The 13329-nt window shown below is 46.8% G+C and overlaps 1 protein-coding gene across 4 annotated transcripts in view; it reads right to left on the bottom strand.

Annotated features, from left to right (window-relative positions):
• The window catches only part of MYH10 (myosin heavy chain 10), a 91608-nt gene that overhangs the window by 5585 nt on the left and 72694 nt on the right, over nucleotides 1–13329 (bottom strand). For all 4 annotated transcript variants that reach the window (XM_039562338.1, XM_039562339.1, XM_039562340.1 and 1 more), the window contains 13 exons: nucleotides 12675–12812; nucleotides 12089–12212; nucleotides 9623–9794; nucleotides 8628–8840; nucleotides 8390–8534; nucleotides 7086–7292; nucleotides 5988–6092; nucleotides 4807–4959; nucleotides 4234–4482; nucleotides 3470–3682; nucleotides 2552–2764; nucleotides 1180–1341; nucleotides 427–555 (listed from right to left, as the gene is read on the bottom strand). In XM_039562338.1, coding sequence (XP_039418272.1) covers nucleotides 427–555; nucleotides 1180–1341; nucleotides 2552–2764; nucleotides 3470–3682; nucleotides 4234–4482; nucleotides 4807–4959; nucleotides 5988–6092; nucleotides 7086–7292; nucleotides 8390–8534; nucleotides 8628–8840; nucleotides 9623–9794; nucleotides 12089–12212; nucleotides 12675–12812 — 2223 coding nt within the window. The remainder of the gene's footprint in view (nucleotides 1–426; nucleotides 556–1179; nucleotides 1342–2551; nucleotides 2765–3469; nucleotides 3683–4233; nucleotides 4483–4806; nucleotides 4960–5987; nucleotides 6093–7085; nucleotides 7293–8389; nucleotides 8535–8627; nucleotides 8841–9622; nucleotides 9795–12088; nucleotides 12213–12674; nucleotides 12813–13329) is intronic.

Raw genomic sequence — 13329 nt, 5'->3', positions numbered from 1 at the left:
TCTTACATAAAGTGCCAACATTGATGCCCATAAGAGAAAGGGCTGAGAGGGCAGAGGGATAAACCTCCACACACACAAATGGTTCACTGAGGCCAGAGAGGGAATTGTAAATATATAAACCCTAAGAACCATTTCAGTGCTGACACTGAGCACTGCACCTCTCAGAGACTCCTGAACCACCCAGCACACCGTAGGGAAGGCTCGAGTGTGTTTAAGCAGCAGTAAAGCTTCCCTGCTATCCAGGAAGCCCAGACTCCTGGAATGATTCCTATGAAGCTGTAAAGACCTCAGTGATGACCTGGAGCAGGGGAACCAGAGTTCTCCTGGCTCCCATTTCTCTGGTCAACTCACTACCTTGTTTTTTAGTATTTTCACTCTCTGCCTTACTCTGGGAAGAAAAACAAATCTGTTGGATTTCCAACTCACCTCTTGGAGCTGGAGTATTTCTGCTTCGAGACTTTTGAGCTTCTTCTCGCTCTCTTTGGACTGGGCAAAGATCTCATCCCTGGATGCTCGGGCCTCTTCCAGCTCCCGCTGGTAGTCCTTCATCTGAGCCTGCAGGTGGAAAGCAGGGTAAGGAACAGCCAGGCTGCATTAGGACAACCACAAGATCCATTCTAGCTCTGATGCACATTCCAGCCCCTAAGAGATAAAGCTTTTCTCCCTAAGTGGCTTCATTCCACTTAAAGGCATTTCCAGTTCTTCTGTATTGTAGAAGTTCATTTTCTCATCCTTCCACCCTTCAATGCCTGGTCAGAAATATCACATTCCAAGACTCCAAGCATTCCACAGAATTATAGAGTGGAATTTTAGAATGGACTGAGCTGGAAGGGACCTTAATTATCATCCAGTCACACCCCTGCCATGGCAGGGACACCTTCCACTATCCCAGGTTGCTCCAAGCTCCATCCAACCTGGCCTTGGACACCTCTAGGGATGTGGAAAGTGTTTTTTGTGGGAGGGGGGTTTGGAATGAGATGAGCCTAAAGGTTCCTTCCAACCCAAACCATTCTGAGAGTCTGTAAAAGGGTAAGTTTTGAGTACAGCATAAATCCAGGTCAGATACTCTCAGACCCATGAGTGGAGTCTGATTCTCCCTCTGCCTTCAGCTGCACTGAATGGAAGCAGTACCTGGGCAGCTCCCAGGACAGAACCAGCTCCCTGATCAGCTGTGCCTACCTGGAGCTTCCTGAGCTGTTTGATGGCCTCATCCCGGGCCTTGTTTGCAGCCTCTATCTGCCCCTCCAGGTCCTTCAGGTCCATCTCCAGTTTCTTCTTGGCTGCCACGGCCAGCGCCCGCTGCTTGCGCTCGTCCTCCAGCTCGGCCTCCAGCTCCCGCACCTGGGGACCACGGGCAGGATCAGCCCCTGCAGGGCCACACAGCCCTCAGCAGGGCAGGGACCCCAAAAGGCCTGCCCAGAGCACAGGGACACCTCTCCATGGGAAAAGGCCACGGAATGGCAGCTAGGGGGAAGGCACTGCGGATGGCAAGGCCAAATCCCAAATGGAAGCAGAGACCTCTGCACTGAGCAAAAGGGAAACCCGAGGAAAGAACTCAGCATCTGGAGCATCTCCATTTCAGCCTCCTGCCCACCACTCCCATCCACCACAGGGGATGGCTCCAGGGCAGATGTCACTAACTCTGATGGAAAATAAGAACTAGAATCACCTCGTTGTGTCAAGGAAACAATGAAACCATTCCCTTTGAATGCCTGTTACTGGCATTTATACACCAACAACTTCTTTTCCCAAAACAAAACAGGAGTTTGTGAACAGCCAGGCCACATGGACTGAGCCAAACCTATGCAAAAATAAACTGAGCCAGAAATGCCACACGTTACCAACAGGAAAGAATGTTTTGTTTGGAAGCAAATCTCCCTCCCAGTGCAAGGTCAGGAGCTCTTGTCCAGTTGAGATAACAGCAACTGTGTACTGCAGTGACCTTCCAAACCCTCCAGGCCAGGTTTATTCCTAAGATATCTCTACACTGGTGATTCTCAGATTTTGTTTTCCTGTGATAAATCTTGAAATACTGGCTGGCTTATTCCTCAACACTTAATGTTAATTTAGAACCATCTTCTCTTACAAACATGGAACTCTAAAGGCATTTCTTGAGGCTCTTCTGATCTCTGTGTTCCCAGAACTCTCAAGTCCAGTGAACCTGGAAGCTCTGCCATGATTTTCATTTGGGAATCTGTTCAGTTAATTTTCGAGTCTATCTCGGCATCCATGGATTTGTTCCTGGATATCAAACAGGATGGGCTTGAAAATGCAACTGAGATATCCCTGTCCTGGGAATACACCCAGGCAGCAACAGCCAAACCTCGTGAGTGGTTTTGGATGCCACGAGCAGCTGCCTGGCACTGCCTGGTGGCAGTGGCCAGTCCTCAGCCAGAACTATTGTATGGTTTGTAAAAATTCTATGGTTTGGGATTTCCATAGGATGGAATCTTTAAGCAAAGTTTTATTCTTCTGGTAGCACAGAGGCCCAGAATTCTGGCAAAAGACCCTCCCCCCCTTCTGACTACAACACAGAGTAAACCAGACATACTTGTTTCACCAGCATCCTCTTCTTCTCCTCATTCTGTTCATCTCTGGCTTGCAGATCTCTGTCAAACTGGGCTTTCATAGCCTGCATGTTCACCTCCAGACGGAGTTTGGCATCTTCTGTGGCCTGCAGTTCATCTTCCAGCTCCTCCAGCTGAGTCCTCATCTCCTCCACCTGCTGCTCCAGGGTTCTCTTGGACTTCTCCAGCTCGTGGACCTAAGGCACAAACCCTGATCACAGCCTGTCCTTCAGGGACCTCACACCAGCAGCTTCGAGCAGCAGGACAGGTCAGGGACTGCATTTTGTGGCCCTCTGAGCTGGACAATGAATCAGAACAGGCAGAGCAGCAGTGGGGGGCTGAAGCAGAGGCCCCATAGGGTCAGTGCAGACCCACACCCCTCACCCAGGCCTGGCAGAAGGGCAGATCTGCTTCTTGGATAATCATGTGGGGCTGTGACAGGGGGCCTTTGCTGCTGCCTCAGCTGGGTGCAGGAGGGAGGACACTGAAGGGTCACAGTTCTGCTCTGCCTTCGCTTCAACCACGTCCTGCAACCCAGCTTGACCAAAGGTAACAGAAATCCTCATTATCCCTCATTTACACACAAAAATACACCCAGCAACACAAAAATGAGGAAGTGGCTGTCCCCATCTATCAGAGCAGCAACACATAACCAGTTCTGTCTGACCACAGTCCCACCTCCAGTGATCCAAAAGTATAAAACTGACATTTGGAATCCTCCATGCAGAGGGGGAGAACACAGCTTTTGAAGAGGCCTCGTGTTAACAAGGACCAGCCCCTTATTCTGGGCATTAATTCCTCCAGCATTTTGGGTCAGCTTCAGAAAGTTCTGTTCTTGTGTCACAGACCCTTCTCCCACCAGGGAGCTTTCCCTCTTAGTCCCAGTGTGGAACCATACTTACATTTTTGCCCACATCATCTTTGGAGCTCATCAAATCTTCCATATCTGCACGCAGCTGCTTGTTCTGCCTTTCAAATTCCTCCTTGGCTTCCAGGGCCTCCTCCAGGGCCCGAGCCAGGGACAGGGCTTTGGTTTCCTTCTCCCTCGCCTCTGCCTCAGCACGATCTCGCTCCTCTGCATATCTGGCAGAAATGTTCTTTTCTTCTGCCAGCATCTGAACAGAAGAAACAATTAATCTATCTCTTAAGCTCCACAATCAGGTCCTTCCTGCCTCAGGTGTTTTATTCAGGAAGTGGTTCATGCTCTAAGTTTAACTGGCCTTCAGGAGCTGTCTGGTCCATCAGTCGTGATCAAAGTACCAGTAAGAGAACAGCTACAGCTCCTCTGGGAGGAGAGGAGGAAAGCAAGCTACTCATCAAGACTCAAGTTTCATATGATTTCCATCTATCACTCTTCAGATCGTTTTTTTAGTCTACCTTGAGGGATTACAATAAAACTCTTAAGTTTTCGTTTCAGCATAAGTCTCTTTTTGTATATGAAGAGCTGATTACTTGATCTAACAAGCCTCAGAGATGGCATTTGGCTCACAAAATTGGGAGTGGCAAGTTCCTCTTAACAAAGGCCAGCTGCTCACAGGATTATCAATAACCACAGCACTCCTGTCAGACCCTTCTTTATACAAGGCTCATTTCTGCAGCAACACTAAAAACAAGATGCTGCTTAAAAATCCTAAAAAGCCAGGAAGATGACAGGAGACTGGAGTACCTGATCAAACTTCTTCTGCTTTTTCTCCAAGTTGGAGACAATCTGGCGCTGGTGATCCAGATCCACCATCAGGTCATCCAGCTCCTGCTGCAAGCGGTTCTTGGTCTTTTCCAGTTTGTCATAAGCCAGAGCCTTCTCCTCCAGGCGCTGGCTTAGGGACTCCATGTCCTTCAACAGCTTCTTCTTAGTCTCCTCCAGGCCTTCAATGGTTCCCAAGTCATCATCTACCTTCTTCTTGGCCTCAGCCAACTGAAATTCAATAAAAACAAGTGAAGTCCCTCAGTGCATCACGAGAGGGAGGAAAGGCACCCAGGGGCAAAGTGCAAAAGCAGGAAGAGATGTTGCTGCAAGCTCAGGGAACACAAAAACTGGGAGTTTCCAGGGTGCTAAGCAGGGCAAAGCCCTGCCCATCACAGATCACTGCACACATCATCACTGCAATGGAGAAAGGCCACAGGAAACTTCATTCCACAATCTGCTCCAGCACCTGTGGAGGTTCCCTGATGTGTTCCCCAAAGCTCTGGGACACCGGTTTGGGACACCTCACACAAGCCTCCACTCACAGCAGCTTACCTGGGCCTGCAAGGCCAGCATCTGCTTCTCCAGGTTCTTCCTGGCCTCCTCTTCCTCCTCCTGCTGCTCTTGCAGGTTGTTTTTCTCCTCTTCCAGCTGCCTTATCCTGCTGCTGAGGTTGAGCTTCTGGCGGGTTTCCTCCTGGAGCAGCTCCTGGAACACAGGCATGGGCAGAGCTGAGTGTGCTCTGAAACCCCCACAACTCCACCTGTGGAGTTTCAGGTTTATTTTTGTCTCAGATTTTGGGACAAGGACATGCTTTATGAAGACATCTGTTATTTGGGTTTTCAAAAAGCCACTGACCATTCATTTTGGGCACTTTTAAACCTTCATAAAGCTTACTTCTGATCAGGGAATTCATGCCAGAGTCTGTTCTAGAAGTTAATGGGTGATGCTTTTCCACCTTTCAAGGGACTAGCACAGAAGTCACCTTCAAAATACATTTTCCTTTCTTCAGACAAGCACAGAGCACCTATTTTAAACCACCTGGGAAGAACATGGGGCAGCAAATCCTGCAATGGCACAATGCTTCCAGGTTTTTCTGCATTGCCTAAAGATAAAGGTCACTTTAAAGGTGGAAACTTCTGTCCTAACAAAGCAATGAAAGGTGTAATGTAACCCCCATCCCATCCCCTCTCCCCCATCCTGCTCCCTACAAACCCCTCCAGTTGTGATTAACATTATTCAAGGAGTTCTGCAGTTAAGTGGTCACCATTAGAACTTTTATACAGGGAAGACAAAATGCATTGAAGTCATGAGTATCTGCAGAAAGCTGCATTTTCTTAATTAAGAACCAAAGCCTGACAGTTTGAACTTCAGCTGTAAGAATTTGAAGCTGTCAGTAGAAGACAGGGTTTTGTTCCTCATATACCCCACGGATATTGACATTAAATTCTACCTGGAAAGGGGTTTTTTATTTGATTCTTATCTCCCACAAAGATATAAAAGAGAACTACCAGCTATCAGGTAGTGAAGCTCAGATAACGAAAACTTGGTTCCACATGTAGCTGAGCCATCCCAATCCAACCCAGTCCATCCCAATCCACTGGACTCAACAGGAAATTCAGCTTCTACCCAGGGGACTTCCCAAAGCATGAATGAAAATGTATTTTCTGTTAGCAGTCAGCATTTCCCTGAGAAGCAAAGCTCCAGTGCCAAGCTCAGCTTTGCTGCACACACACCTGTGTATCCTGAAGCTGAGATTCCAAACTGGCTGCATCCTTGGCAAACTTGATGCCTTTCTTCTCTGCCTCCTCCAGGAGACTGGAGACATTATCCAGCTCATTCTGCAAAGCAAGCAGCCCAAAGGTAACAGCACAGCCCAAACCCCATTGGGAGCTGGAACTGCACAACACAAAACCTCAACAAATTCCAGGTATGGCAAGGCAGCAACAGAGCCCAACAGAGAGAGACCAGCTAAAAATACTGAGGTGTGGCTACAGAACTGAAGCTGAATGTCAGTCCTGAAGTGCAGTAACAAAGCAAGAGTTATGCTATTAAGCTCTGATACTTAGCACAGCACTTTGTTCTGATCCCTGCATTCACACTTTAATGCTATTTTAATTCTAGGACCATATATTTCATGGAAGCATTAATTCAGGGATTATCAGGGTGGCAGCTGGGTTTAAAGCATCACTGCAAGAGAAGAGGTTACTGCCAGGTGCCAGTGTATTATTTTGGGCTACACTACTTTTATATACAGTGAGGACAGCCTGAAAGCTTCCTCCACAGAGAACTGGGCCGTTCCCTTTTTGAAGTGCTTCAGCTGGATCTACCTGAAGTCCTCATGGCTGTGCTTCAGAGGTCAGCCATGGCTGCATTTTGCCTGTTTGCTCCATTTCCCAGAAAAATGGGCCTGTGCTTGCAATCCCTCCCTGCCAGGCTCCCAGCTTTGAGCACAAAAGCAAACCTGTGGCCACCATGAATTTTTGCTCACACCTATGGAAAAGCTCAGCTCAATCTACTCAATTCCACAGCCAAGCCAAAATCCTGTATTCCAGCTGGACTGTGCAGAGCTCCCTGTAGGATTTGCTCTCCAGGATGGAAGCCACATCCTTCAAAGCCACTGTAACTCTTGCACAGCCCAGAACATTCAGGATTGATGTCACAGCTGTCCAGTTTCTCCATCTGAAGCACATCACCACTTTAGGGCCTCCCAAGTCCGTGAGAGCCCTTCACTGAGGTCACCTCCCACATCCTCCACAGGCCGTTTCTGCACTTGGTTACAACTTTGAGTTCCTTGCCTGTTTTCCAGGATTTTAGGACTTCCAGAGCCTTACCTGCAGCTTGTTTGCCTTCTCCGCCAGCTCCACCCTCAGCCTCTCCCCTTCTGACACCTTTGCAGTCAGCTCCTGCACCTGAGCATCGAGTTTCTTCCTCTTGTGCTCAGACTCTGCCTTGACCTGTTGCAGCACCTTCACCTCGCACGCCAGCTCCTTGTTGTCAGACTCTAAGCCTTGCTTGTTCTTTTCAAGGTTTGCCTTGAACTAGGAAAGACAAAGGGGAAGAAATTCAACACTTTGTTAAAAGGTGAATATTTCCTGCTCCAAGTGGTTCTGCAGATCAGGTTTCCATGTTCAGACTGAAGCCAAGTGCTCAGCAAGACGTGAGCAGGGAGTGTTGGAAGTGCTGCTGAGTGACGTTGTGTGTGTGTCAGGTGAAGACTGAGTGAATTCAGGGGGCTCCTCTCCCAGCCAGCACAGGTAACAGTGAGGACCAGGACAGGCAGGATCTGGGATGGCAGCACTGGAAATGACTGTTTTGGTAGCACTGCAAGGAGGAAGGAATGTGCCCATTAACAGAACAGCATGGCTCATCTCACAGAAATAAAAGGGAAGGTATGAACCAAAGCTGCCCTGATTTGAGTAGGCAGAGCAGCCTGGAAGTGCAGAACAAAGCAATTCTCAGCACTGCAGTGACATTTGTCAAAAGCCTTTTTAAAAAGCAGTAATTGGCATAAGGGATGTTTCAGTGTCATTCTTGCTGTATCACCAGGGCTGACACCGTCTTGTCACAGGAGCTTTGTTTCAGATTGCAGGGTATTTTTCCATCTTTTCATGCTCTTATTGAGAATATTTATTGAACAAGGAGCACAAGACATGCAGAAGATTTTTAGGGGAATAAAGCCAGTAAAAAACAGTCTAACTATATTTCTCACTTAATTAAAAATACTAAGAAATCTTGTGAAGTATTCCCTACATAAAAACATCCCTACAGGATATGAGTAGTCTACACACACATTTGTCATGACCCCAACTCTAATTTCAAGACCTAGAGACTTCTTCTTTTGGCAGTGTTGGAATAATCCTCCTTCAGAACAAGAACAGGAGCCACATGATGCACCTGTGTCTCCTGCTGCCTGCTCTGGTGCTGGTGGCCAGAGCACACACCTCAGATGTGCTGCTGAATAGCTGCAGTATCGTCAGACCAGCAGGATAAATCTCAGCTGCAATTGTGATGCACTTTTAGAGGACAGCTTAGCTCTGTGACCATGGAAAACCTTAGCTCAGCTGCCATGGAAGGAACCAGGCCACCTATGGTACTTATAAAAACTCCTGAAGCAGAAAGTTCATTTTCTCCTCACCCTTTTGGCCTGTTCAAGCTGTTCAGAGAGCTCCTCCAGGGCAGTAGCATGCCTCTGCCTGATCTCCTGGATCTGGGCTTCATGGTTTTTTGTCTCCTCTTCAATTGCTTTCTTCAGTTCAGCCACCTCCTGCTCTCGCTTTGTCCTGGAGGAAGGGTCATCAAAAAATCAACATTTCAGCCTTTGTAAATCAAAGATTAATTTCAATGGTGCTTTCTTACACAGACCATGATCCTACCTCAGCTCTTGCTGGGCTGCAGTGGTATCCAAAGTATCTTCCAGTTCAGTTTTTAAAGCCTCCAACTCTTCACTCAAATCCCTTTTCTGCTTTTCTGCCTTGTTCCGTGACGCCTTCTCAGACTCCAGGTCCTCCTGGAGCTCTGCAATCTGAGCCTGCAGCTCCCTGATCACCTTCAGTGCATTGTTCTTCTGAACTGCTTCTTCATCCCCTCTGTCAAACACAGGCACCACAGTTAATGGGATTTCACCTCCTCTCATAACTATCTGCCTCAATTACCTACAAAAATATCTTAACTTTTCCACTAGAATAAAATAAACCTAAAAAATTATAGAATGGTTGGGTTGGAAGGGACCTTAAACATCATCAAATTGCCACCCTGTGCCATGGGCAGGGACATCTTCCACTATCCCAGGTTACTCCAAGCCCCATCCAGCCTGGCCTTGGACACTGCCAGGGATAGATAACAGATACTACAGATAAAAGCCCACAGTTACTCTCAAGACCCCACCAAGGCTCACTATCAGAATGATCAAGCTTTAGTTTACAGTCAAGTATTCTGATTTTGTAGATCTCAACAGTGCCCAGAAATGTTCCATCTGTAGAATTTCCTCTTCCTGCAAAATTATACTTAAAAAATACAGATGATTTCAGCATAACATGGGACTGCAGGAGTATCACACAGACCCAGATAAAGTCTGTCCTGCCCAGCACTTTGTTAAAACCCACTGAGAAATACACATTCTTCCCTCCTGAGGCTGAATTTTGGGAGATTAAAAAAGCTTCCAGAGCCCAAACGCTATGACACCACGTGAAACTTCTTTTTGCAGGTTTGCAAGGATGCTGAGGGATCACTGAATTCCTTTAAATTTGCCATGTCTGTGCACAGCACAGGGGTCCAGAGCTGCTCCAGAGCTCTGCTATTCCAGCGTTCCCAGCTCTGATTGCAGCCAGGTGAGATTCAGTTTGGGGGAGCAGGTTTGTCCCACACTGACCTGGCCAGGGCAGCCTGCAGCTCCTCCTCTTTCTTGGCCAGCTGGATCTTCAGCTCCTCAATCTGGGCTTGCAGCTCAGCTATTTGGTCCTGCAGGTCTGTTGTCTCCCCATCCAGTTTTCTTTTAGCTTTTTCTAACTCTTGACGGGTCTTCTCCTCCTTTTTTAGGCGTTCTAAAGGAAGCAAAGAATTGAATTCATGTGGAATTGTTTCTCTTGTCACCCTCAGGGGGTTTGGGGTGGCAGGAAGGGTGGGAAGTTTAATTTATGCTGCCTCAATTCTTTCTCCAGTCTGAAGAAAAATGAAATAGCAAAGGAGAACTGCATGATTTAGTCAGAAAGTCAGGGGAAAGTCTGTGACAACTGTGAATTGTTTGAGATGAGGCAACAGAAACATCTTGGTGGAAAATAAGGAGTGGGATCTAACAGACCAGCTTGAGCTGTTAGGCCAGACAATCCCAGAAATCAACACTCAAAAAGAAGATAAACTATGGACTGGAACAAATGCTGGCTTGCCTGGCTTTGGAAGGGCTAGGCCAGACTCAAAAAGGTCTACTGGAAAACAGCACAGCTTAAAGAGAACTTGAACAAACCATTTTTGCAAGTATCTGTGCTGTTTAATCACATCCCACCAATACTGAGCAAAACTCTGCAACCCTGAGAGCTTCCTCCCAGTGACTGACCTGTGTAGCCAGGATACTCCTGCCCTAAGGAATTCTTTGGGACAACCATCCCATTGCACTGCCACAGCAATCAAACATGTCCTTGACTCTGGTGGCACAGTCAGACAGACCCTGGCTGTGCTGCCCACATCCACTGCTGAGCAGGGGTGGAACAGAGCTCAGCCACAGAAGGTTTTGCTGAGCAGAACAATTCTAAAGGCACTGGCATATATTTAGGATTCCATGTGATAACAGGAGTTATTACCCTTGTTCAATACTTTGTGGGCCCTCAGTGCAGAGATTTCCCTCTCACCCTTCCTAAGCCTCCTCCTGGACCAGGATCTTCAACATGGAAAGGGAGCCATGGTCAAGAATCACCTCAGAGCCACCCTGGGCTATCTGGGATTTTCCAGACAACTCAAAGCAACACAGCTTTTCTCTCAACAGTTTCACATTCCCAAAGAACTGTACTCTTCCCTCTGTTTTTACATTAAGTTCCTGGTGAGTGACAGTTAGAGCAGTGTCACAAGACCCAGTTTTGTAACTGAGAAAGTTCACAGCAAACTGAATTAATTTTTTTTCCCCAAATATCAGTGCCTAGCAGTGCCAAGACTCTAGCAGAGAGACCTTAATGGCTTCTTGAATCATCTCCAAGAGCAAATATCATTTTACTCTGCTTTCCTAGCCCAGAAATTGCATGCCTTAAATATAAGCTTTAATTTCCACTTCTAAGGTCATCAGTCTCGGAATGGCTCTGTAACCAAACACATCTGTCAAGTTCCTAGTCCTGATTTAAGCACAGAGCTGCTCCAGCATTATTTTCCAGTGAGTAAAGCTTACTTAGACCCATCTTAAGGTCTCTGAATGCAACTGTTAAAGACAAGGTTCATCAATCACTGCTACCCCTGTTAGTTCAACACCTTCCTATACAGATAAGGTAAAACTTTGATATTCTTCCAGAAGCACATCAGCCTTAAAGTATGTAGCAAGACAGGCTACAACACGCCAAGTGCAAGAACTATTCCCAAATTAGGGCACAGAGAGCAACTTTGTCTTATTCTTTTGCAACTTTGACTTGGCAGCTCATTAATGTTGCACAGTATCTACAGTAATTAAAAAAAACCAACATAAAACCAAGAGAGGTTGCATATGGGGCAGGTTCAGCTAGTGACAACACTGGCAGAACAATCAGAAATAAATGGAACCATTTGAGAATGGTTTGGGTTGGAAGGGACCTTAAAGCTCATCTCATTCCAACCCCCTGCCTTGGGCAGGGACACCTCCCACCAGACCAGGCTGCTCATTAAAAATAAAGCACTGTAAAATAAAGTATGTCTATAAATATAAGGCAGATAAAACATTAAGAAAAGCAAAATAATTGAGATTTGCTTGTTAAAAAACAATCCCGGAAGCCTGAAGAGTGCCTGCTGCCATTCCTACAGGAATGCATTGCTCTGGTGTAAGAGAAGAGTGGGAGCAACTTCCCAGGAGCCAGGATGCTTTCCCCTGGTGCTAATGGATACAGGCAACAGCAGGAATTTCTGAGTGTGTCTGTAAAGGAAACAGATTCTCAAAAATGAAAACCTGACAAGTTCAGCAGGAGAGAGACTGAGCAGCCAGATGCAACAAGTCTTGCAAGAGACACAGATTTCCTTCAGGAATTGGCTGAAATAGCAGCTATTGAGTATCTGCAGCTCAGGTTACACTTCACAGGCTGAGCAGACACTGCATTCCCTGTCCCAAGTGATCCATTCCCTCCTGGCACCATGTCCAAGCTGTTCCCAGGCCATTCCAGGCAGAACAAACCTTCCAAATCAGTGATCATCATTTCCTGCTTGTTCTTCAGTTTGGCCAAGTTCTTGGCTTTTTCTTCTTCTTCAGCCAGCTGAGAAGAGCATTCAGCAATCCGATCCTCCATCAGCTTCTTTTCCTGGGGAGGAGGAAGAAACAAAAAATAGTTTCTTAAACTCAACCTGAAGAATCCCAAAGCAATGCAAATAAAGGAATGTACAAAACCCACTGGGGGTAGCACAGAGCACATTTCAAGTGACTGTCAGTATCAAGGATCAACTGGAATTGTGGGGAAACATGAACACTTATTTTCCAAGAGAGACCTGGAAGTCAGCACACAGGAGGCCTGGCTTTAGGGCAGCATTAGAAAACTGTTTGCAAAGAACAATGGCAGCTACAAAGAGTTCCTCCAGGTCTAAGATTTGGGAGAGTCATGAAGGGAAAGTGCATGACAAACTCCCTCTGGGAAGTCAGGCCAAACTCCTCTGCAGCGTCTCAGCCTTGCCCTGTTCACAGCCCTCAAGTGTCCAGGTGCAAAGGTCACAGATCCTGTGCCAGCAGCTTTGAGAGCTGTCCCTTGGCACCTCCACACTGCTCTCACCTTCAGAAATTTGGAATTTTGGTCCTCCAGCAGTAGGATCTCCTCCTCCATCTTCTTGATCTTTGCTTCAGCTGTCACTTTTTCAAGCTGCAGCTTCTGCCGAGCTCCCTCCTCCTCATCAAGCTGCTCCTCCAGGTCCTGGGAAGAGACACAACTGCATCTGTGCATCTTCCAGGTTATCCATGTGGTAACATTTATTTTTTTTAATTTAGTGACAGAGATGTGTTATTGTGAAAAGCCTCTTACCCTAACACACACTAAACCCACATTTCCTTGTTGGATCCATTTACAGGATCAATGATCTGGTAAGAAAATGAAGGGCCATGGGATACACATGGAATTTTTGATGCTCTGAATTCCAGCTTTGGGTGAAATGTGCTGTCTAGGAAACACCCACTCACTTCCACAGTCTTTCACCTTCCTAATTCCAACTATAAAATAAAAAATCTGTCATCAATGACAACCAAATCAGATCAGGCTTTTTATGTCAGAGACTTCCCAGCACACTGCACCTGAACGCGGGCACCTGGTGGGAAAATGCCAGGATGTGGGAAGAGATTCCAAAGGAAACTGCTCTTCTTGTTTCAAAATCACAGCTGAGACAGTTCAGTTATTGGCACAAAGAGGTAAAAAGCAATAATGCACTGTGCTTCTG

This window comes from Corvus cornix, chromosome 18 (genome assembly GCF_000738735.6).
Source record: "Corvus cornix cornix isolate S_Up_H32 chromosome 18, ASM73873v5, whole genome shotgun sequence".
Classification (NCBI taxonomy): domain Eukaryota; kingdom Metazoa; phylum Chordata; class Aves; order Passeriformes; family Corvidae; genus Corvus; species Corvus cornix.
The sequence above is the reverse complement of the archived record's forward strand: the minus strand, read 5'-3'. Positions and strand labels throughout refer to the sequence as shown.